Genomic DNA, 26917 nt, shown 5'->3' on the forward strand with positions numbered 1-26917 from the left:
CCAACTCGTATGCCCGCCGCCACTGGTAGGCCGCTCCTCTAAGCTCAAATGCCATAAAAGAAACCCCACTAGAATCCACAATACCCATAGTATAGAGAATACAATGACATTTCTCAAGAAAACTCTGAGCATCTTCTGAAGCCAAACCGCTGAAAGTGGGAGGGTGGTACTTCTTGTACCTCTCAAGCCTGAGTTGCTCCCCCTCCGAAACTACTGCCCTAACCTCGGGCCAAACTGGGAAAACTGGATGCACTGGTATAACCTCTGGGGCATGGTCAACTTAGGCTTGTGGCTGTGGGGTACGGGCGGCGGGAGTCTGTGCTCCTCCCTCGGCCTGAGATGTGGCAGGAGCAAGTGGAATTAACCCTGCATGAGCTAGAGTGCCAAACATGCTCAGAAACCGGGCAAGAGTCTCCTAAAGTGCAAGAATAGTAACAGGCGCCTCAGGTGCCTGCTCTCCAAGTGGAGCTACTGGTGGCTTCTCTGTGGTAGTTCGTGCGGGTGCTCTGGCTGCACCACGTGGACATCCTCGGCCTCTACCATGGCCCCAGCCTCTCGCGGCTCTAGCAGGGGCACGGGTGTCTGGTCATCTGATCCAGTTGTACGTGTCTTCACCATCTGTGAAAGAATATAAAGACAAAAGTTTAGAGTCTGAAGTCAAAATCTTGCACGATAAGGAATCAAAGAAAGTGAAACTTTTCCTAACAGTTCCATAGCCTCCCTAAGATAAGTTTAGACGTCTCTGTACCGATCTGCGAGACTCTACTAAACCTGCTTGTGACTCATAACACCTATGAAACTAGAGCTCTGATACCAACTTGTCAAGACCCCAATTTCCCTCCGTAGGATGTCGTGATGGCACTTAATCTCTAAGACTAGGTAAGCCTATCATTTATGCGAAATACAAAACTAAAACTCAAATCTCAACATTTAAAATAAATCAAATCGCGATTCAAATAGTTACAACTCCCAAAACCAGGTAGAAATAAGTCACAAGCTTCTAAGAATTTATTCTAAAGGTCTCTATACATTAGAGTCTAAAGAGAATAAGGAAAACAACATAATAAGGATAGAAGGGGACTCTGAGGTCTGCGGACGCTAGCAGATATACCTTGAAGTCTCCGCGTACGGCTAGTTCACTGATGCCTGGTCTGATATGAAGTACCTGGATTTGCATAAAAAGATGTGCAGAAGCATAGTATGAGTACACCAATACGGTACCCAGTAAGTGCCAAGCTGGTAGAGTAGTGACGAGGTCAGGCCAGGCTCTACTGGAATAATAAAAGACAGGGTAAAAAGTTTAACAATATAATAATAATAATAATGACAATGGGGATGAATCAAGTAAGTAGTATGTCACAATTTAACTACACAGAATAAGGGCAAATAATACCTCGCGGAAGGAAATCAGAAATTTACAACTTTTAAGGAAAACACAAAATAACCAAAGGCAAATGCAGCCATAAAGAAATATCAACGAGGGCACTCTCGAGGTACCGCCTCGTAATCCCAAATCATAAATAAATTCACAATATCTCATTTCCTTATATCACTGCGGGAGCCTTCCCATTTAATTTTAAAGAAAAATATTTTTCCCGAAATAGCATCCTGCGTTTTAGCCACCCTTATCTCACCGCATACGTTTCAACACCCAGACCTTATACCACCGCATGCGTATCAATATCATAATATATCATAATTTGCACCTCAAGTGCCCAAATATTTCAACTTGCCAAAATAAATCAACAACAATATTATTTCCACAATAAGGAGCTCGCGGCTCAATCACAATGAATACAAAATCTCACAAAATATTCGGAAGTGAATAACTCAACAAAAATAATATTTCACAAATTTAACACCTTGCCTCAATACCAATTTTTTAATGTCAAATACTTGATATTAATAATAATTTAATTAAGAAATTTAACTTTCAAATGATGAGCACAGAATAAAAGAAACAAAGTTTCAACTAAACAGGTAAAACAATTAACAGAAAAACTGTCATGCAAATTTAAAATATAAAAATAGATCAATGATTATGAATATAAATGGATAAAATAATTTAATTAATGTGTAACAGAGATCTACACAAATTAAAAATCAGAGTTTTTCACATTTAGCCTGTGTACACACTTGTCACCTCGCGTACATGACTTTCAACACATCACAATTATCATATCAATACCAATCCAAAGGGAAATTTCTCTCACACAAGGTTAAACAAGTCACTTACCTCAAACCACGCTCAATCAGTCAAGTAGTTGGCCTTTTCCTCAATTTTTCGACTCCAATCGACTAGAATCTAGTCATAATTAATTAGATTCAATCAATATAAATTATAGAAATAATTTTCATATGAAAATAAAAAAATTCTAACAAAATCTGAAATTTAGCCCAAAAATCACTTGTGGGACCCACGTCTCGGAACCAGACAAAAGTTATAAAATACGAACGCTCATTCAACCACAAGTCCAACCATATAATTTTTACTAAAATCCGACATTAACTCAACCATCAAATCTTCAATCTAAACTTAGAGGGTTTTCTAAATCTTCCTACTTAAATCCTCAATTAAATGTTAAAAACAACCATGGATTCGGGTAATTTGACCAATATGGAGTTAAGAACACTTACCCCGTTGTTTTTCTTGAAAATATCACAAAAATCACCTCTTCCCCAGCTCCAATCTGACAAAAATGGAAACTGTGACGAAGTCCCATTTTCAGAACTTACAGTTTGTGTCGAGGTATTCCTTCTTGGCGAACGTGACAACTCCCTCGCGTTCGCGAAGCACATTTTTGTGCTGCCCGGATTTTCTCATTCGCGAACGCGAGCCTGGTCTCGCAAACGCGAAGACCAAATTTCCCCCAGGCCGGCTTTCCCTTTCGCGAACGCGAGGCCTCGATCGCGAACGCGAAGCCTTGCCCCTTGACCCTTCGCGAACGCGTGCCCCCGGTCAAGAACGCGAAGCATAAAATGGCCAGTCCAAATTTTATGTTCGCGAACGCGATGAAGGAAACCAGATACAAGCATCAGAAAAATTCAGCAGCTGTTTAAGTCCAAATTTCTATCCGTTAACCATCCGGAACTCACCCGAGGCCCCCAGGACCTCAACCAAAAATACCAACAAGTCCTAAAATATCATATGAACTTAGTCGAAATCTCAAATCACATCAAATAATGCTAAAACTACGAATCATACCCCAATTCAAGCTTAACGAATTCCAATTTCTACATTTGATGTTGAAACCTATCAATTGAATTCCGATTGATCTCAAATATTGCACACAAGTCATAAATGACATAATGGAGCTATAAAAATTTTCAGAACTGGATTCCGACTCCGATATCAAAAAGTCAACTCCCCGATCAAACTTCCAAACTTAAATTTCTATTTTAGCCATTTCAAGCCTAATTTAGCTATGAACTTTCAAATAATTTTGCGGACACGCTCCTAAGTCCAAAATCACTATACGGAGCTATTGGAACTATCAAAACTCTATTCCGGAGTCGTTTACATATAAGTCAATATCTGGTCAACCTTTTCAACTTAAGTTTTCAACCTTGAGACTAAGTGTCTCAATTCATTCTGAAATCTCTCTGGACTCGAACTGACGATCCCGGCAAGTCACAATACAGCTATAAAGTACAGAATGAGCAGTAAATGGAGGAATGAGGCTACAACTCTAGTCAAAATGACCGGCCGGGTCGTTACAATCATTGATTAAGATATCATGACATTCACTACTTGCCAAAAAGTTGGATGGAACTATGCTAGAGATCAACATTCAATTTGTTTAGTCACCTCAATACACGAGGCGAAGGCAAGATTAGAGACAAGGAAATTTAAAAATGGCACTCTAAAATGTAAACAATTGGGAGTTAATTATATGATCTAAAATACTTTTTAATCAACTTTTGGCACTACACTAAAATTATATTTAATAAGATTCAACAATCAATTTATATACATGAAAGAGATTTTCACATATATGCACATTATACATTATATTTACTAACATTTCACAGTTAATTTCTTTAATATTCAGAATACACCAAATATTGGTCTAGTAAATATTCTAGAAATATTAGTTTCCTGCACTTTGGCATTCTAGTTACAACTCTACTAATACAATTAGTGATTTAGATGTATCATGTATGTTGTTCGTAATCCAATATATTCACCTAAGATTGTCAAAATCTTTGCTTACGTTCAATTGAAGTTAGTTCATAGAATACGTTGGGTGAAACATAGTGGAAAATGCACATATAGTTACGACGTTATTCGTATTAACGAGTCCAATTAATTTAATCATAATAGTTTCACTATACAACATTGTTAAAAAATGTAGGATTAATCAGAGAAGGATCTAGGATTTAAAGTTTATGAATTCCTAAAATGATCTCAAATTTATACACAATAATAACTGAGTTTAATAAGGTATTGGGTTCCGGTGAGCCAATATGTAATGCTTTTAGATCCGCCTACTTAATATTTCAATGACTGTAACTATCTATTATAAAAATCTAAATTTGCCAATAATAGAATATTAACAGCAAAATATACTCATGAAAAATATACTCACGCTAATATCATTTTCTTAGACTAGTGCTATGCAGTGTTTTATCGGGAAGTATTTCTCTGTATTAAGTATTGAACCAAGTGCACCATTCAACTTTTGTGGAGCACTTGTGCCAATACATAATATTAGATCAATTTTAAAAAAATACGCACATAAAATACCTAATTTGGCGGAGGACAATGAGTTCGCGTGCCCCATAATTGAGGCTATAGATCCGCCCCTGCCCATGGGTCTATTACATTGTAGTACTTGCATAACGAGTATTGTGATCAAATTCTCAATAAAAAGGAAGTTTGAGTACATATCTTTTTTTTAACAAAATATAAATTCTATATATAGATAATATATAATACTTTTACATTATCGGGTTAAACAATTATCTAGTATATCGGTTGTACTGTTTATAACAAACATGATATGATAACTTGAAAAATAAAAAAAATAACCTGCTATGCCAAGTTAATTACATTAACAACGTAAAATTATTTATACTATCAGTTTGCATAAATTAGATTGTTTAGAAAGTAGTGTAAAAACCAGAGTCGAATTCAGGATTTAAGCTCTATCGGTTCAATATTTCAAGGTTATTACTATTGAATTCATTATATTTTTAAAGTTGCGAGTTCATATATATTACTGTTATAATTTTAGTAAATTTTTATACATATTTGTGCTCCACGTCGAAAGTATTGGATTCAGATAAACTCGTTACCGTAATGTTGGATCCGCCACCGTGTACCTCAAGATCCATAGTTGGTAAGAGCTTCTCGGACACACTCTTCCCCATTTCTTCTTTAAATTCTGAAGCAAGAAACACTTCTTCTCTTGTCTCTCAAACCCTAAACTTCTAGCAAACCTTTTAGCAATAAAGTTATACAAAACCCTAAATTCCATTTCCTCTACATGCAACCAATCAAGCAAATATATATATTTCTTGCAACACATAGCAAACAACAAACTTTATTAGCTAGCTAGGTTTTCCTCTTTTTTGTGCAACTTGTTTAGATCTTCAACTTTTCACATATTGTTTTTCGTGTACCAACTTTTTCTAAAATATTTGCTTTTTTGGTTTTCTTATTAGTTTATTATATAAAAGTTTTGAGTTCTAGGGTTTCTGTTAGAGCTGTAAAATTCTAGGTTTTGCATAGTAGTTGAAGAAAGAAACAAATATAAGTAACTTATTAAGGACCAAAAAATTAAAGAAATGGAATTAGAAGTGAATAAAGAAGAGAGTAGTCTACCACCAGGATTCAGATTTCATCCAACAGATGAAGAGCTAATAACATATTATCTTGTGAACAAGATTTCTGATGCTAGTTTTACTGGAAGGGCTATTGCAGATGTTGATCTTAACAAATCTGAGCCCTGGGATCTTCCAGGTAATATATACTAAACTTCACTCCTTGTAATTTAGTTTCTAATATTTTTTTTGGTTTTGCATTTAGGTACATGGTCCGAAAGGGTTCAGTTGAATCCCTTTTTACGAAAAATTATACTGTATATGTAGCTAGGTAAAAATATATTGTTGATAATTTCCTGATGTAGGGGGATCGGACTTCTAGTGTATGTACGTAGTGTTAAAGATGGTTCAAAATTTTTCTTTGATCGTAGGTTGATTATTCGTAAGTGTGACACTCTAATATTTATTTTTTGAATCCCCATGTTAGAATTCATGGCTTCAAACTACTAAAAACAACTATTTTTCAATAAAAAGACCGACTAAATTCAATCAATTTTGAACAATTACCGATCAAAAATCGACCAAATTGGATGATCACTCCTAGAAAAATATGTCATGTCTATGAGAAATTTCCAGAGAAGTGATGGGCATAAAACAACAAGTTTAGATCTTTCCCTCCACTTAATAGTTTTTGTTTTTACTTTCATTTTGGATAATAAACGGTTTCAAGTTACTCTTTTGTTGTGGTCTATTTGATTTATCTTTTCCACAAGTAAATCCCCAAGTATACAATCAAAAAATTTTAAAAATTATTTGCTTGACAAATCTTTGGGAAAATCTTCCGGTAAACTTGCTTGGGGATTTTCCGAAGGGTTATTTGTTACGGAATTATATGGAGATTTATTTAATGTTGTGACAATAAAATAGTTAAATAGTTTCCTCCTCTTTTCTTCTTCAAACCCAAACGTTTAGTGAACACCAAATTAAGCTATTATCATTATTCTTGTACTACCGATTGAGCTTTCTTAATAAGTTATCAACAAATTAACGCTCACGTTTCTCGTCGAAAATTCTGATATAACTTAATATCTATTATAAAAGAGTTATTACACTATCAGGTTATCTAAAAGATAACTACATGTAAATTGCCCATAATAAATGAGATTAGTAACCTAAAAAATAAAAAAATTAACCTACTATATAAAATGTTAAAATACACTCATGGTGTAACCTTTTTTACGTGCATACTCTCTCTGTTTCAATTTAGATGCCACATATAATTCGCTTATCAAGAGTTTTGACTAAACTTTGAGCTAAATTGGGTTAGTTCAACTCAGTATTTTAAAATTAAAATTTAGATATTCAAAAACGATATGGAAAGTACTGCAAGTTATACTTTTCCCCATGTCAATATGATAAAAAATATATTTTAAAGTATTGGTCAAACTTCACATAGTTTAACTCTCGATAAGTGAAATATGTCATCTAAATGAAACGAAGAAAGTATAAGTTAAATGCAATATTTTTAACTCCATAATTTTCATGTGAGAATTACAGGGAAGGCAAAAATGGGAGGAAAAGAATGGTATTTCTTCAGCCTTCGCGATCGGAAATACCCAACTGGAGTGAGAACAAATAGAGCTACAAATACTGGATATTGGAAAACTACTGGCAAAGACAAGGAGATATTCAGTAGTAAAACTTCAGAATTAGTTGGTATGAAAAAAACATTGGTTTTCTATAAAGGAAGAGCTCCAAGAGGAGAGAAATCAAATTGGGTGATGCATGAATATAGAATTCGATCCAAATCCTCTTATAGAACAAACAAGGTATGACATGGTTATATTTTCTCTCTTTATACTAATCTCTCTCTCTCTCTCTCTCTCTCTCTCTCTCTCTCTCTCTATATATATATATATATATATATATATATATATATATATATATATATATATATATATATATATATAAAATGTATGCATGTATAATGGTGTAAAAATTGCTTACACTTAGTGCATATCACTTAAACTCTATTAGATTTGTCTTTAAGTTCTAATAAACCGACATTGTGAAAATGATAATTGATAATATGCGATCTCAAGTTAAACTACACAATAGCGTAAATTTTTACATTATCCATATATATCATTTATATTTATTAGATTTATTCAGCTACATATATTAACCTGGTCATGTCAAAGTATCCATGTGTTATCCCCCTATATGTTTGAAATTTGAACTTTTATTTTGGTGCAATAATTTTCTTGAGGAATTGGAATCCCTTGGGATCAAATAATCAACTAAGTCAGTTTAAGTTGTTTACGAAGTTTTATTCATTTAAAGTTCTTTATTTTTTTTAGCTACAGAGACAACTTAAATAAAATTTACATTGCAAAAAAAATTTAAAATTCAACAAAAGAATTTACATTTAGAAAACATGTCAATAAGAAACCTTTTACGCTATTATTTTGACTTGTTATAGCTAGTTACCTGCTTTACGTTTTAGGGAATTATTTCCATTTATTATAGACCGATACATGTTATTATCTTTTTAACGATCTAATAGTATAAAAAATATTTTTTACACTGTCAGCAAGACGAGTGGGTGGTTTGCCGAATCTTCCAGAAGAGTGCAGGATTGAAGAAGTACCCTACTAACCATTCAAGGACAGTAGTTAATCCCTATTCTCTAGAGATCAATCAAAATGCAATATCCTCACAAATAATGATGCAACCTGATCATGGCTTCCAATTTGCAATGGGAAGAAATTACATAAACCATGCATCTAATTATATGAACAATTTCCCAATACAACAACCCCAAATGAATTACAATATCGGAGGTAGTAGTAGTGGTGGTGGTGGTGGAGGAGGAGATAATTTTTTTACTATTTCAGGCTTAAACTTGAATCTTGGTGGTGGTGCCGCCGCCTCGTCTCAGCCAGTTTTAAGGCCAATGCCGCCGCCGCCGCCACCACCAACACAAGTTATGAATATTCAACAAGAAGTGATGACTTCTTCTATGTTGGATAATTGTGCAATTACAAGTGAGGCAGGTTATGGGGCAGAAATGAATAGTGCAAATTATTGTGCTGATTTAGACAACTATTGGGCTACTTATTGATCAATAAGGAAGAGGAGTATGTGTTTAAATTATATTGTTTAGTATTTGTGTTAGGAACTACTTTTCTTTCTACTTAATTAGGAAACAAAGTTATTACTATATGTTTATTGAGGAGTGTTAGTACACCTATGGCAAAGCCATCTAGCTAGAGTCTGAATGAATGACTTTTAATTTGTAGCTTTCTTGCTTAACCTTTGTATTGTAAGAATTTGAAATTAGTAGTTCTTGGCCTTTATTCGCACTTAAACATTATATGTTTGTGTGGAGAGCTGCTGAAAGGGTGTATGGTACGACAAAGTTTTGCGACTATGACATTTTTGGCGACGGTGATTGCCGACGAGATGATGAAGGCCACTTAACAAATATAAAGTTTCAGTGCACTTTAACTATATCTAAAGAAATATCTCTCCTTTTAAATATTATTTATTATAATTCATGTTTTGAAGTTTACCAAATCGTTTTGGAGCGACGAAGTTACTAGGTATTTCTCTCTAGTGTCTGCTAAGATGCTCCCGTCTTTGGTTGACGTTGTGATGTGAAAAAAATCCCGATTTTCTCAAAGATTAGAAATATCACCGGTACTATTTTTCTATCTTTAACCTATCGATTGAGGGATAGTTCTTATCGTATATGTGGTGCACAATAGAGAATGGGAATGGAAGAAAAGAGAAGGATATTTTGGTAAGTTTTATGCACAAAATAAGTAGCATCATTTGTCATATTTCCTTTCTTCCAAATCATTCATCCAAAAAAATAGCAACTCAGATAAGCAATTGAGTTGACATCTATGTTATTTTGAAGTTTAAGATGTTTTTTGACATCAATTATAATTCTAAAGTAGATTTTTTACTAGTTTCTCAATAAAAATTCTTTCACTGCGCTAAAATAATTCACTTCAAGGTTTTATATAAAAGTAGTAAATTGAATAATTGACTGTACTTGACGGATCAATGCCTAAGGTACAATATTTTAAGAACAACTCTAATTTTTCCGGTTAAACACAACTCTGATGGTAGAATCGTGTTCTGCGCGAAAAGTAATAGTGAATTCAGAATTTACCCGCACTCATAAAAACTAACCTCATGAATTTAAGAAATCATATTAAATGTGGATGTTCAATTTTTACAAACCAAATAAAAAAGAGAGTTTTGTTATCATAAGGTATGAAAGTTAACTTGTGAAGCCTACAGCGATGAAAGCTTTTGCTTATTTTTCCTTTGTGTTAGCTTGTGACTAGGGGTGTTCAAAATCGAACCGAAATTGAAAACCGAACCAAAATCTGAATAATAGACCCAAGATACTTAAAACTCCCTCTCCTAGGGATTGAATTTTTTTTAATAACGGCTTATCGGTTTGGGGGCGGATTATTCATTTTTCTTAATGGATAATCCATTAACCCGTTAAGAATATATATATATATATATATATATATATATATATTAAATATCAAAAACTCTTCCACTTCTTCCAATACTCTATCTCTAAGTTCTAACGCTTAATTCCTAAATAATCAGAACCTTTACGTACTATGCATCAGAAGAACCCAGGCTTGGCTTAGCTTAGCTTATTCTCCCACCCTACAACAAGATTGTTTAAGTTGCTGTCTATGGTTCACCTCTGCTTTTGTTTTTTTAAACTAATGCTTGTTGTCTATGTTTAATAGAAGAACATCAATGATATGCCATAATTTTTTTCACTCTACAACACATGACACACTACATCATTCTTATGTAGGCGTTAACAGACATGTATGTTTGGACTCAATGTGTAATTTTCTATTCTGAATTTGTATGCTAGACGGTCAGCAAACAATTAATGCACGCAATATAGATTGAATTAGGCCGATAAACCCCCGATAATCGCCCGATAAGAGCTAAACCGATACCAATCCGCCCGATATCTTATCGGGTAGCTAGCGGATTAATACATTTAAAAGCCGATAACCGTTACGCCAAACCGTTAAGAGTAATTAACTGCCCAATCAGTCAGCAAACAATTAATGAACGCAATATAGATTGAATTAGGCCGATAAACCCCCGATAATCGCCCGATAAGAGCTAAACCGATACCAATTCGCCAGATATCTTATCGGGTGGCTAGCGGATTAATACATTTAAAAGCCGATAACCGTTACGCCAAACCGTTAAGAGTAATTAACCGCTCAATCCGCCCGATAAGCAGCCCTACTTGTGACCTTGTGTAAAGCTAAGGAAAGAGGATAAAAAGAATATGTGTTGAGAGTGGGATTTGAACCCACGCCCTTTCGGACCAGAACCTTAATCTGGCGCCTTAGACCAACTCGGCCATCTCAACATTTGTTACTAGAAATGTGAAATTTTAAAAGTATTCAATAAATGTACGATCCTTAGAAAGGAATTGAATCTGTTAACTTTTTCCTTTTATTTATTTATTTAATTAAAGTACTTTAACACTATCATTTTTATAAGAGCAACATAAAAAATAAAGTGTATAATTAAAATGATAAATTTAAAAAAGAATTATTCTGAAGAGAAGGTTTTGACATCGCTTAGTAAAATTGAATCTGAAATCTTTACGTCTTAACTTATTATGTTTTTTTTCTTATCAAACTCATCATTGTTCAACTGTTAATGCAAATGGTCCAGTTGAATCAAGCAGTTTTCTTATTGTAAAGTTTTATTTATGAATATATCCGGAGCTTTAGAAGAATAACATTGGTTCTGGCTATTACGAACTAAAACAAAATTTTGGTCCCAATAAAGTAAAATACTTATACAATCTCAAGTTGGACAACTCTAGGACTAGCAAAAAGAATGGTCACTATATGTGGAGAGGGAAAGTGTAGTAAACTTTAGTAGAATTAATTTTTTGTATTCTCTTTTCTTGTAACTTGAAGGCCGAAGCCTTGGAGTAACGGTAAAATTGTCTTCATGTGACTTATACGCTACATGTTCGAGTCGTAGAAACAGTCATAGGCTGTCTACATCTTACCCTTGGGGTACGGTCTTTCCCGAACCCTGCATGAACCCGAAATACTTTGCGCACTGGGCTACCCTTTACTCGTTCGCTATAACTTGCCGAGCTCCGACAAGTGAATTGCAACCAATATGTAAGCGCGAACCTTGACTTATGCAGATCAAACTATATATACGATCTAATATGAACCTAGCTAATTGATATCATAAACAATTTTCCTTTTATATGAGCAGCATAAAATCGAAAGTTTAAATTCATCGTGAAGGAAAATCTTGTATAGTTGTAATACGCATATATTGTGGAGAAAAATTTGACAATACATAGTGTATCTTGTCAAATGTTTGGTAGGTGGGGAAAATATTTTGCTTCTTACTACAAGTTATTACTATAGTCTGTATGATTACCAAATCAATATTTAACTTTTATTAATAATGAATTGAGTGAGCTTATTTGAGGTTTTTGCTTGTATATAGGGATGGCAAATGGGTTGTTCGGGCTGTATTCGGACTGGTCAAGATGGGGTGCCTCATTAACTAGGTCATTGCCTAACCCTGCCCAAAATTTACTTGGGTTAAGATGGTATGTGTCAAGATGGGCTAAACACTGGGTTGTAACCCAACCCGCTCAAATTGCCCCAAATTTTTGCAATATTCTCAACATTTAAAACAAGCATATATAAAAATTAACTTATGTTTTGGAATAAATATCAATTCATGCCAAATTATTTCTTTCCTCAATTTGAATTTAGAATTTTATTTGATGTAGAAAATGTATTTTTTTCATAAAATGAGTACTTTCTTTTCATATTATAGAAAATGTATTTTCTTTTGTTTCAACGAAAAGAGTACTTTATTTTCATGATTATTTAGAGTACTTTCTTTTAATATTGCAGATAGAGTATTTTCTTTTTCATTTCAGCAAAAAATATATTTTCTTTTTATGATGTAGAAAAAGTATTTCCTTTCATTTCAATAAAATAAGTACTTTCTTTTCATGATATAGAAAAAATATTTTTTTTCCATAAAAGGAGTACTTTATTTTCATGTTGTAGGAAAAATATTTTCTTTTGTTTCAGCAAAAAGAGTACTTTCTTTTCATGATGTAGACAAAATATTTTCTTTTAATGTTGTAGATAGAGTATTTTCTTTTTCATTTCAGCAAAATAAAAATTTTCTGTTTATGATGTAGAAAAAGTATTTTCTTTCATTTGAATAAAATAAGTATTTTCTTTTCATGATGTAAAAAAAGGTATTTTCTTTTGTTGCAACAAAAAGAGTACTTTCTTTTCATGATGTAGAAAAAGTATTTTTTTTTTTACAAAATGAGTACTTTCTTTTCCTGTTGTAGAAAAAGTATTTTTTTTTATTTCAACAAAAAGAATATTTTCTTTTCATGTTGTAGAAAAAATATTTTCTTTCATTTTAATAAAATGAGTAACTTTCTTTATGAAGATATTAACCAAACATGAAAAAATTAGAAAATATTTTCAGAACATGTGTCAAGGTAGAACTCTAAGATTGAGCATTTCCATGGGTTAAGGCTGGGCATCATCATGGATCCATTTGGGCTAATAATTTTTGATGGGTTAACTTGGACTAGCCCAAAACAGCCATTTGCAAAATCATTCTAGCCCAAACCCATTAAAGTTTGGGCAGGTTGGGCGGGTCAAATGGGTTTGGGTTATATATCAACTATTTTAGTAAACCTTTACATTCTGCGTCTTTGCATATGCTACTTGGAAAGTAGATAAAAAGCAGAAAGTGGTAAATAGTTTTCCTCTACTCTTGTTTGATATGCAAGGTTGAAAAGAAGAGAATAAGAAACTGAACAAAATAATAATAATAATAATAATAATAATAATAATAATAATAATCTTTTTGTTGGAACTTGTCTTTTATATGAGTTGAGCTTAAATAAAAAAATAAAAATTCATAAAGCCGATCCCTATTTGGTTGAAAATGAGGCGTAATTGTTGTTATTGTCGAAAGTCGAAACTCATACTTTTCTTCCCAAAATTAACAAGACGATACTTTTCCCTCGTATTTCTCTTTCAGCTAATCGAAAGAAGATTTTGATTTTTTTTTCCCCCACTTCCTATCATCTCCCATATTATTTTCTCTTCCCATACCCCACTATAAAAAAGAATAGTGTAAAAGACTCCAAGAAAAGTATAAAACATAATACCACACTAAAACCGAGTTTCTATAGATAAAGATTTAATTTATATATACCGATAGTTTAGAAAAAATTATTGGTATAATTTTACATATTTTAGCAGGTTGGCTGCTTATTTTTTAGATATATAACTAGTTTCACTTATTATTATCTTTTAATCGATCAGATAGTGTAGAAATTCTTTTACAATATCAGTGTATAAAAGTTTAAAATTCATGGACAATTATGAGAAAGTCAAGTAGAAAATAATGCTTGTTTTGCACCCTGCTAGAAACCTGATACAGTTTCATATACTCCAAAAATACATCAAAACATATACACTTACTATCACTTTAGAATAAAAAACAGAGTTTTCTACAGGAATAATTAGACTATCCAAAGCCAAAGCTGTGATACACCAACACAATTTTCAAATCTAACCTTTTGTTGTATCCCCATTTTGGCTTCATACACATCACAAGAAAAAACCTAAGGCAAGAGCTTTAGAAACAAACAAAAAGAATTTGTTGACAGACTTAAAGATCCAAATGCCCAGGGAGAAAAAGCACAGACAATCTGCCGAGGAGAAAACAATCCAGAGATCAGACGCTAAGCGGCAAAGGACAATAAATAAACAAGAATGAAGCACACATTGGCGATTAGAAAGGCATTTCATGCTCTCTTGTCGAGAAACTGCAAACTCGTCCATAGAATAATCGATGCTAGTTAAATATAAAAAGGAATACCTGTGAACTATAAAGCGCGCCTTAGTTTTGATGAACAAAGTCAACTTCCGTTACACTCTTGTCTGGATGACCCCTCTTGGCCTTACGACGTGAATGGTGTGAATTACCAGTGCGATCGGATTCCTTTGCCTTTGTGCTGCAACATACAATTCAAGAAAGAGAAATTTGAGCAACAATGAAATAATCTCTACTTAAGAAAATGAGGAACAGAGTAGATGTACTAACCAGAAGATGGAAGACAAAAGCTTGAACAGAACTATAATGGGCAAAGCCAACAATGCCGAGGCCTACAACACATCAACCAATTTTACAATTGATCAGATACAAAATTGGAGGAAAAAGCGGAGAGATGAACGGCTGCGCAAAATGAAGTATGCGAATAGATACATACAGCAAACCAAACCAGCTCCTTTGTCGCAAGAGATCTTGTAACGTCATGCTTCTCTAGTGTTTCTTTGACTGTGCCTTGAAGCTTCAAAGGATATCAGATGGAGTTCACAGTTGGTGGATCAAAAGAATAATATGATACTCCCTCCGTCCCAATTTATGTGTCAGAATGCGAATTTCGAGAATCAAACTTCTTAATTTTGACCGTGAATTTGGATATAGAAATTTATTTATTTTTTAAAAAACAAAATTTATATATTTAAAAATTACGTAAAAAGTATTATAAGTCACAATAATTAACAATTTAAAATATTCAAAAGGCATATGAAAAAATCGAGATCAGAAAAACTCGATTGACTCTCAAAATCCGAACACCCGCCACATAAATTGGGATGTGTGTGTGTGTATATATATGCGCAAATCTAAATAAGGGCATTTACTACTTCAACCAGAGCATTTGAAGTGTAAAAATCAGAAGCCAGAAATGTAACCTACTTATCCTTCTGACAGCAAGTCCAGAAGCATTGAGCATGTAATGGCCTCGGCAAAGAATATGAACTTAATGTTGCCAAATCCAATGATTTAATGTTGATATTAAAAATCCAAAGAAAGAAATACGGGTAATATTTCTAAAGGTAGAAAATGATGACATTCTCAAACTACAGGAATATCCAATTATTATGCATAAGTTATCGAGGTGGTAGTAGAAATGTGGAATCTAAAGGGGAGAAGATACATCTGCATGAAATCATATTTCAGGGAATAATATCTGTTAACTTTCTCATACCTGATCATGGTATGTCGTTGCAGACTCAAGGAACTTCCCATAATGATGAACCGCCACCTCTGTGTACGGCTTGACAGCAACACGAACTTTTTCAACATGTGGTTTTGCAGCAGTGGCGACGTCATCAATGTACGGCTTGCTGAATTTCTTAATTTCCTGTCAGAAAATCATTCTTTGTTCAGGGATGGCAGACTTAGAAGGTAGGACTACTCATCTATAAATGCATGACAAGATCGGGAAAAAATTATTCTTAAGTGGACTGGGAAACGCTACCTGAACATGAGGAGTTGCTAGTTCTTGAACCTTGATGATATGTGGAGTTATGGCGCCTTTAGATGTCTCGTAAATTTCAAGAGCTCTAGTAGTTAGCAATTCTATATGTGGCTCGGCGGTAGTGGAAATCACCACCCACTTCTCCTTCGCAGCTGGTATCCATTGCTTCAAACAGTAGATTAAATTTGTATAATTACTTGTTCAGTACACACAAGGCTTCTCAAATCAATCCAGTTTGAATTGCGAGAGAATTTCTTCAATTTTGAATAAGAAGTTAAGCAACAATATCTGCAAATACCCATATCCTCACTCACTGCAGCTGAATTTACTATATAATATTGGATATAACGATATAAATACAACAACTATGTCTCAATCCCAAACAAGTAGAGGTCGGCTGTATGAATCTTCACTGAACATGTCGTTCCATTTAAGCTCACTGATGGCCAATATTATACAAAATAAAAACAAAAAAGTACTAGAAGCTCTCTACATAATGATAACAAATAAAAGATTTAATCTACGATAATGTAAAATAAAGAGCACATAACTTCTTTGCAAGGTCATGGAAATGTTGAAACTATAAGTGAATGAAACAATTTTATATCTAGGAAAGAAAGATGTTCGACATTAATGATGCAAAAGCTGGCTTACTGTTTTGATTGTTTCCACATGTGGTGCAGCCCATGTTTCAGCTTGGGCCTTCTTTTCAGTAGCCTAAAAAGCAAATAAAAGAGATAAGCAGGTTAAACTAGAAGAGATAACGCAGCCTCAAGGGCAGAGCTAGAAGCCCGGTTGCGAGTTCGGCCGAACCCAGTAGCTTTTGCTCAAACAGTGTATTTGTGTTAAGAAATTCATTAAATATGTAAAAAGTATTAAATTTAGAACCCAGTTATTAGCACTTTTCGTCGTTCTAAAATTTAGAACCATAACGTTGAAATCCTAGCTCTTCCTCGACGCAGCCTACTGGGATATCAAACAGCCAAAAAACAATGTACCTTCTGAATCACTATGTCCATAGCAGGTTTTCCGTGCTCTATCCAGTGCTTCTCCAAAATAGACTGCAGTTGACAAAAAAATGAGAAATCAGGATAAATCATGTTACATGTGATTGTTGCTCCAACTTCGGAAGTTCTAAAGAAACATGATTGTTTATCCAACTACCTGGAAATGAATGAAACGAACGGCAAGCCAAGGTGGAAGCCATGCACCATGCACCTGAATTTTCAGAAAAGAAAAGAACATATTACCAGGCATGTAGGATGATTCACCGAAATCTTACTACGGCAAGAAGCAAATATTAAAATAAGGCATACTTATCATATAAAACCTATTTTGCAAAAATACTTTACTTCCGCCTTTAAGGTTTTCAGGCATTACTTGGCATAAGGAACGTCTGGTGGAAAAAGAATGACACAAATGATGAAATTGCTAGCTCTGATAACTAACACTGCTGCATCATCGTATTCAAATTTTGAAATTCTCCAATCCCTCTCTTTGATTAAAGATCTAGTATCGGGCAATTCTTGTATTCAAATTTCTTGCCTTTCTTCATTTGTTTTTTTTTTTATCTGAGTTAGTCTAGTGTTATCAAAGGCGCGCTTAAGCCCTGAAGCGAGGTTCAAAATATGTTAAGCACTTCACCTCGCTTTACGGAAGCTTCAGTGTCGCATCAAGGCTCTAAGGCATACTTTTCCTTGCCAATGAATGTAATCCGGAAAAGGTGACACTAATCAATTGATATTCACTTTATCGTAATTTTTTTCAATTTTTTTGTCCATATATTCGTTATTCATGCTTATAATTATTAGTCTTGGACTACATATACATATTTTTACTTTTTCTCCTGTTGCGCCTTTTTTTATTAAAACTCACGCTTTATTTGCGCTTTGCGTTTAAAGCCCCAACGGGGCTTAGAGCTTTTTTGCGTTTTTCGCCTTTGATAACACTCACTTACTACGGAAATAGCTTGGTAGGAAGCATAACCTGGTTCCACATAGTCAAATTCTTAGAAGTGACAAGAAATCAACTAAATCCTTGTGAATCTTTACCAACCAAATATGCAACCAAACAAAATTATTGCATCCAAAGCTCGACGAACAAACCGAGCCAAAAGGAATACCAAATAACAACTATAAAAACATCATTTCTTCCCTTAACTCAAATCTCACTACTTAATTTTTCAAGGATCCTTAAAATTGTTGAAGACATAATTAAGCAAAGTGTAGTCTCTGCGAGATGAAATTTTTGAATAAGGTGGTCACCCACTTCAATATAGTATCCAAGCAGGTAGGGTCCTGAGCTCGCATCTCATCGCCACGGTTCAGCCAAAATATTTCCACATGATTCACTTATGAAAAGGAACCAAGCTCGCACACGAGGAGGCGTGTTGAGAACATCATTAAATGAATGAAAAGTGTACTCTCTTTGACAACTTAGATGTTTATATGAAGTGGTTAAAAAATCAACAAAAATCACTGGCCAGTCCAATACTTGGCACCCTAGAAAGTTAGAAATTTAACTAAAAGCGCAACATAGGGAAATAGTAGTTATTCTCATGAAAATCCCATGCATATAGAGTACATGAGGCCATCACATGCTAACCATAGAATATATCATATGGTGTATCCTATCTACCATCTATAGAAAAATTAACTCCACGCATGCTCGGTCTGGCTAGGAACAATAAAAAAGAACTAGGAATAGCTGATTCTAGATCAATGTCAATAAAGAGAAGGTTCTAAGGCAAGTGAATTTGAAAGTAGTCTCTATTAAAGAGAGTTAGAAAAGTCAATCCAGTTCTTTCCTTGCTGCTGATATCACCACCAACAGCACCATTCTTTATTTCGAAACATACGTGATACCACCAGCACACAGATATCCCCAGTTTTACTGTGGTTGGACCTTTAAAGACTAGCTAAACTATAAAATCAACATGTCGAAGCAGAAAATAACAGGTAGCAATCAAACGGTACCAGTTTGAAATTTTTACATGGATCACAAGATTTCTAGTCCAACTGGGAGATCGGATAAAGCATCTATCAAAATATAGACAGTTCCAACCCAAAATAGGCATGAAATTATGGCCTCCCAGGGAGAGTAATATATTCCCTGCATGCAGCTTAAGCAATCAAACATACACCAAGTAATTATACCTCTCCGAGCTGCTGACTTTTTGACATGGCTTCGGATCTAGCTCTAATCATTTCCTCCTGAAAGAAGGGTACAAAACAGGAGATGCATTAGAAATTGTATCCTACGATACAAATTTCAAAAGTTTGAAGTTGCATTTTTATCAAGAGCATGCCTCAGCAATTTGAAGAGCCCGTTCAGTTTTTCTTAGTTTTGCCTTCTGCTCGTCAACAGTCTTTTGAAGCTGCATAAATTCAAAAGAATGTGAATGACATTATATGATTAGGCTAGATACTGCAGGTACCAAGACAAAAAACTAAAATGCAGTTTCAGACAAGAGGTTACCTTCTCAACTTTTGAATTCAATTCAGTTGCTCTCTTCTCTGCTTCATTTATTTGGGCTCCCAGCTCTTTTTTCTCCTTATTTTTCATATCAACTTCCATTTTCAGTTTGTCGACTTGATTTTCTAGTTGATAAACTAGTGCGTGAGCCTTTCTAACTTGCTCCTCAGCATCTAATGTACCTTTTTTCTGGGAAAACAAAAGATATAAGGGCAAGTTACACGTTTGGCCGGTCGGCCAGAAATAATTACATCCGCTAGCCAAATATACAAAAATATTATGTACGAAATATGTATAATATACATTTACTGGCTACTATTTTTTAGAGCGGCTATATTGTGTAGTTTTCCTAAGATAAAAACTATGAGCATAGGTGTTATAGAAGCGTTATTCAGATATTTTAGCAATCATAGAAGTGCAGATAAAAGCCAATACTAGTATGAGGAAGTTTGTGGACTCACTTGGAGAGAAGCTATCTCGGCTAGCAATGAAGCAATACTCTCTGATTTCTCTTTAATCATATTCTCCTTGTCAGCAATGACTTCATCCTTCTGCTTCAGTTCCATAGCCGTCTCCTCCACATTTGATTCTTGAAAAGCAAAAACATTTTAGAGAACACAGTAATTAACTAATAATCACATCCTTAGGTTACCAAAACATTTTCACCAAAGAATCAAGGAGCAGCTCCCTATTGCTTAAGCCAACACATCCTGTTGCACAGGGGCAGACGCACCTTAGTGCAAGCGGTGTCATCCGACACCGCTTCGTTGGAAAATTTTGTCAAATACATATTTTATTATGTTTTATTATTATTATTTGAATCTTTCTTTTACTATAGCGTTGCCTTCCTCATTTGTTCATTTGTTCACTTCCTTAAATGTCGACGCTGCTTACGAAAAATACTGTGTATGCCCCTGTAGATACAGAAGCCTATGTAGACAGAGTACTTTATACTTTGCACCCAGAAAGTATACCTTGTAAAATATGACTAGTAATAACTTTTCTGTTTCATCTCTCGACACCATTGTAGGTGACTTAATGGGTACATCAACACAGTATTATGAAGGCAACCCTCTGATTTAAACAATATGTCTCTGCTATCTTATAAGGACATAATGATATCTCTTTCTTTGTACCAAACTAATTAGCTCTGACATATAGCATTCAGTTTTGCCTTCAATGTAGCCATTTCTTCAACCGTTTTGAACAATATATGTAATTGAACAAAATTATTTAATTTTTTTAGTCCTGTAATCTTGCATCGCCGACCCAAAATCTATTCTACCATCAAATTTAGCGTATCAACTAACCCAAAATATGAAGGGGAGCCTTGGAGCACCGGTAAAGTTATCTTTGTGTGACCTATAGGTCACGAGTTCGAGCCGTGGAAGCAGTCACTAATGCTTGCATTAGGGTAGGTTGTCTACATCACACATCTTGGGGCGCGGCCCTTCCTCGGACCTTGTATGAACGCGGGATGCCTTGTACGCCGGGTTGCCCTTTCTTTCTTTCCTTTCTTAACTAACCCAAAATCTATTCTTATCTTCAATTCTAGATTATCATTAACTCAATTCCATAAAGATAAGAACTTTAACCAGTCAACCAAATTAAGTCATCAAATTAACACTCTCAAATAGTCCCTTGCATTACCCGATATGAAAATTAAGTATAGCTTCCTATGACTGGAAAAAAAAAAGTCCCCAAAAGAATTTCCTTTCATGAAACTATATTTCACTATTTGTTTACCTTGAACTATGGCAAATTCCACTACTTATGAACAGAAGTCATTTTCTTTTCAAATACCACAGTTCTTAATTTATACCACTTATTTTAACGAACTCATGGATATCATCATCAATCTTTATCAGTACTAAAAAAATACAACCAGAACACTATCATCCTATTATCCTCCATATTAAACAATTATCTCAAAAACAATGGAATATGTCCAGAAAAGATCCTCCAATGCAAAATATTTTCCAATGCACCTTAAAAGCTAGACTTTTGATCAGCTAATCCACATTGAAATTCAAGAAACACAATTTCCAAAACACCCAAAAAACATAATCACAAACTAAACAAAACACTAAAAAAATGAAATTTTCAAAACTAACCCAATGATTGAATCTTGGACTTAAGATGGTCCATTCTTTTGGGTTAGTTTTGAAATTTTCCATTTCCTTTTAATAATGGTGGTGTCCTTGTCAACTTGCGCGCACTATCCTCCCTCTTAAACAACTATCCAACCAAACAATGGAAAATGTTCCAGGAAATGATTCTCAAGTCCAAACTATTTTCCATTGCACCTTAAAAGCTAGACTTTTGATCAGCTAATCCACACTGAAATTCAAGAAACACAATTTCCAAAACACCAAAAATCATAAACTAAACTAAACATTAAAGAAAATGGAAAATTTTCAAAACTAACCCAAAGATTGGATCTTGGACTTAAGATGGTCCAATTCTTGAGAATTGGAATCATGGGATTGAACATGTTCCAGTTCATCATTATTCACAGATGATGATTCAGCTTCAACTTTGATCTGTGTAAAAATGAGTGTAATAAAAATGAAGAGAGTGAATAATATGACTCTCAATGATAATGCCATGATGAGAGGAACTCACAGCATAAGAAAACTTAAGGATCAGGTGATCAAGAAAGGAGCCTTTTTTATGGGGTTTTAAGACAATATATTTTAAAAAAGGTAACTTTTTTGGGTAGCTAAAAGCAAATCTTGTTCGGACTTTCCAAGAAGGGAATCTTACAAAGGTTAAAAAACTGTCACTTGTATAGACTTAAGAGTAGTGCTTTACGGCTTGTTTATATTGTTGTTACATACTGTATTGTATTATTATTTTAAATATAATATTTATTTTGATTATTACTTAAATTTTATTGTATCGTATCTTTAAATTTGCGGTTACGTAACGATTAAAAGTGTTACTTTATGGAACGACCGATTTGATGTGGTCGCGTTGTTACCTTATTTTTTTCTCTCATCATGCCCTTCCTTATTATTAAATAACTCTATTTTATTATTTATCATACTTTTTTATATAATAATTTTGTCTTTGTACCTTACTTTTTCTTTAAAATATTGCAAGTTTTTTCTTGATATTATTGGTGCATGACATCATGAAATGACGGCAAATAATATAATTTATTCAAACGTTGTATACATCAAAACGATACAATACTATATGATACATTATAAAACGATATATAACAATCATCCAAACAAGCTATTAAGGGATAAGAATAATACTGAATAGAGTTTATTAGTAGTGTCGATATTAGTGATCTTGAAATTAGTTATGCTAAAATTATTTTTTATCGATTGTTTGGTTTGTTATATTTAAAGAGCAATAATATCTTTATGCATGCTTATCTATGTATTAAAAACTATGGTATTACTAATGATATGGTTCGCTATATATAAAAATAGTACTGAATATGAGTATTAATTATACATAGATTGAAAAACACTATCAAATAAGGGATTAATAATACCAAAACTAATATATGTATTAATTTCCTTAATACATCCTACCAAGTACCAAACGACCCCTAAATATATTATTTTTTATCATATAATTTGTCAAAAGCAAGCATGTTTGGTTTTTATCAAATTTAACCGGTTCTGATTGTTAAATTTATTTCAATTGTTTTTGTCATTTTCTCGTAGTATTAATATAGGGGGGTTGGGTAGTTGGGGTTTTGTTCTGTCGACGTGTCTGCCTGTCTGTTCATGCTTGAATCTGAAGACCCTTTGAAATGTTGAATCTTGATAACGTCAAAATTGAACTATAGTGCAAGTAGCCAAGCGTAACGTACAATTCTGAGCAACTTTAGCATGTCAGCTCACGACTTTGCGACCTCGTGTTTATTAAATAAAGAATGATCAGTATTTTCAAATTTTCAATATTGATTAGCTAATTACCTTTTAATACTAAAATGCTTTCAGCTATTAAAAGGGGTCAGCTATTAAAAGGGGTCAAATGGTTTTGGGGTCCATTATAAATTTGTTTTAGTTTTATGATCTCATCTCTTTTGTTACACGTGAGATTCATCTAAAAAAGAGACTTTGTTCATTTCAACATTGTAAATAATCATGAAGGCTTATTTCCTCATGAAAAAGATGCTTACATTTTCTACCAACCTTTTTTTTACTATTTAACTCTTCTATACTAGTGTCTAAGTATTATGATCAGAGGCGGAGTCAAGATTTTAACTCTACGGGTTCTCGATTTTAGAACGACGAATTTAATTGCTAATAATTGGGTTCTAAATTCAATATATGTATACCTTTAATAAAATTTTTTAACACAGATATAATATTTAAGTTAAAATTATTGTGTTCGGCCGAACTCGTATTCGGGCTTTTAGCTCCGCCCTGATTATGACTATATTTGATTTGACACCAAATTTTATGTTACTTTTTCTTTCACTTGATATGAAGTTTAAGAAACAAAAGATATTTATAATGATAAGGTAATTAACAGATGTGAAGTAGTGAAGTGCTAAAACTGTCCATACTACCAACAATTAAATGAGAAACACAATGCTTGTCACATCCTCCCCTTATCTTGAAAATATATTCCTTAAACTCCTGTCAATTAAACATTGAATTTTTGGAATAGAGTTGAAAACAATTGGAAGATTGTCACCTAAAAGCCAGTGAGTAAAGTTGAGGTAAAGTCAAGATTTGAAATTTATGGGTTGTGAATTTGCTATCAAACTCATAACTTGTTTTGGTTCACAATCAAATATTTATATATATTTAACGAATTTCCTGATTTAGATACAGGGTATAAGCAAAAACTACTGAAAGTAAGCTTTCAATCATAGAACTTAAACTCTTTAAGTTATTAGAGATAACACACACATAAAGTCATTTAATCAGAGGGGATAAGAAGTAGATAAAAATTGCACGGGGCGCCCTATTTGGTCGCCGTATTTAACCTGTATCCACTTTTTAATTTTTTTTTTTAACTAGTACCCAAAGTTTAAACATCTTCAGGCTTTTTCCTCCTCCTCATCCTCCTCCTTCTTCTTCTTCTACTGGTGATAGTGATTTTATATAGTGTTTGTGAACATATTTTAAGGTAGTTTCTAATATTTTACGGTGGTGAGTTGATGTGGTGCTTTATTTTTTATTACTACTTAGGGTTTCTTCTTCTTCTTTTTCTTAATTGTAAATGAGTTTGTTAGATTCATTATTTTTTGACAAATTGATGACTGAGGTTTGTTCTTGATGATATTTGGAGGTTATGTTTCAAATTTGAGCTCGTTTGGAGTAGATTTAGGTATTAAATCGTATATTAGATTGTTAAAATTCGAAGAACAAATTTCTGTTTCTCGCAATTTGCACTTCGGACCTATCTGGCCTTAAGTACATGAAAACGTTGGTTGCACTTCAGACCTATTTGGCCTTAATTACATCTGAAATGTAATTTTTCACTTCAGACTTATTTGGCCTTAAGTGCATGAAAACATTGGTTGCACTTCAGACCAATTTGGCCTTAAGTGCATCTGAAGTGCATTTTTTTCACTTCGAACCTCGTTGGCCTAAGTGCATGAAACCACTGGTTGTACTTTAGACCTATTTGGCCTTTAAGTGCATCTGTAGTGTAATTTTTTCACTTCAGAACCCTCTCTAACCTTAGGTGCAAGAAAATATTTGTTGCACTTCAGACCTATTTGGCATTAAGTGCATCTTAAGTGCAATTTTTGCACTTTAGACTTAATTGGCCTTAAGTGCATTACACTTCAGACTAATTTTTTTAAACTTCAGGCCTGATAAGTCTGAAGTTGATCGTAAAGTGGGTAGACTTATAAATTTTTTTGCAAAGTAGGTATAGCCTCAATTGTGACCCTCAAAATCGGGTATAGATGCAAAAGCCCCATAAGTAGGTTATTTTTAAAAAAAAAATTACCTCATGTACCAAACTATTACACCCTATTTATTATAAACTAATATAATTTTAAATTATTATTACTTATAGCTACCTTTTCTATTTTATAGCAAAATAGGTATTTATTTTATACCCAACAATTGAGGCATGAAATACGCCAGTTATGCTCTTTCTCTCTCTTCCTTCTCTCTCTATCAGCAAGCTTCTCAATCCCTTCTCTTCTCCCTCAAATCTCTCCCCCTTTTCCATCAAAGCAATTGTCGTAGCAGCCATTTTTGTGGTGATGGTGGACTTTCTAAAGCGAAGAGAAAATATCTGAAGCGAAGAGGGAGTAGGAGAACAGATATGGCCATAGCTACAGGTTGAGCTTTTGGAAATCTGAAGCAGGGTCGCCGGAGAAGATTTGAGGACCGAATTTTTGTTCGTCTCCATTTTTAGTTTTAATACAATGTATATAATATTTTGCTTGACCGAAAAACGCCATCTTCGACGAACTTTCTTCTCTTCTTTGTTATTGAGTCACATACAATGATACAAATACATTGCATTGTGTACAAATACACTCAAATACATTATATGTTTGAATAAATACATTAATTTTTCGCCGGTATTTTATGTATTCCAAATGTTTGTATTTTTTTAATACAGTTGCATATCACTATTAACTTTCTTCTCTTCTTTGCTATTGAGTCACATACAATGATATAAATACGTTGTATTATGTACAAATCCACTCAAATACATAGTATTTTTTGTATAAATACATTATTTTTTCGCTTGTCTTTTATGTATTCTGAAGGTCTGTATTTTTTGAATATAGACGAATATCACTGTTTCTTGTGATTTTTTGTTGTTTGTATACAGTCGAATTGAATACAGTAAATTGAATACAATGTAAAATAGTGAATAATGATATCGGTAAATTGAATACAATGTATACAGTCGAATTGTATAGAATGGTATACACCCTATTTCTTGATTTTTGTTGTTTTTGTATACAATTGAATTCAATATAGTGAAATTGAATACAATTCAATATTGCGCTTTCCATTATTAAACACCTGTAATCACTATGTTTTAGGCGGATTGCTTCACTGTATTTATAAATACATTCCTACGATACATGGAATACAGAATTAAACAACTATAATTCCGATTTTTTAGGCGAATTACCTCACTATATTTGTAAATACAGTCGCGTGAATTCAGGAAATATAGTACAGTAACAACGAATTTTTGTAGAATTTGATTTTGTTAGTTAAATTAGGAGTGATACACGCTAATTGATCCTCTTTCTGTTATTAAACAGCTGGACTCTCTACTTATTAGGCAAAT

General features: G+C 33.6%; 2 protein-coding genes and 1 non-coding gene across 3 annotated transcripts; 1 reads left to right on the forward strand and 2 right to left on the reverse strand.

Moving 5' to 3' along the window:
- The first annotated feature begins 5430 nt into the window (after positions 1-5430).
- LOC107781560 (NAC domain-containing protein 92-like) lies at positions 5431-9142 on the forward strand. Its single transcript, XM_016602286.2, has 3 exons — positions 5431-5965; positions 7324-7595; positions 8360-9142. The coding sequence occupies exons 1-3, from the start codon at positions 5791-5793 to the stop codon at positions 8888-8890; spliced, it is 978 nt and encodes a 325-aa protein (XP_016457772.1). The 5' UTR covers positions 5431-5790; the 3' UTR covers positions 8891-9142.
- A 1980-nt stretch (positions 9143-11122) lies between these two features.
- Positions 11123-11203, reverse strand: TRNAL-AAG (transfer RNA leucine (anticodon AAG)). Its single transcript has one exon. It is a non-coding gene; the product is annotated as a tRNA-Leu (tRNA).
- A 3111-nt stretch (positions 11204-14314) lies between these two features.
- Positions 14315-22459, reverse strand: LOC107778440 (uncharacterized). Its single transcript, XM_016598694.2, has 14 exons — positions 22095-22459; positions 20128-20255; positions 19670-19855; positions 19500-19568; positions 19348-19404; positions 17357-17410; positions 17191-17253; positions 16847-16909; positions 16193-16357; positions 15920-16075; positions 15137-15217; positions 14971-15032; positions 14746-14881; positions 14315-14575 (listed from the first exon to the last, which is right to left on the reverse strand). The coding sequence occupies exons 1-13, from the start codon at positions 22273-22275 to the stop codon at positions 14767-14769; spliced, it is 1380 nt and encodes a 459-aa protein (XP_016454180.1). The 5' UTR covers positions 22276-22459; the 3' UTR covers positions 14315-14575; positions 14746-14766.
- Positions 22460-26917: the final 4458 nt, after the last annotated feature.

This window comes from Nicotiana tabacum, chromosome 15 (genome assembly GCF_000715075.1).
Source record: "Nicotiana tabacum cultivar K326 chromosome 15, ASM71507v2, whole genome shotgun sequence".
In the NCBI taxonomy this organism is placed as follows: domain Eukaryota; kingdom Viridiplantae; phylum Streptophyta; class Magnoliopsida; order Solanales; family Solanaceae; genus Nicotiana; species Nicotiana tabacum.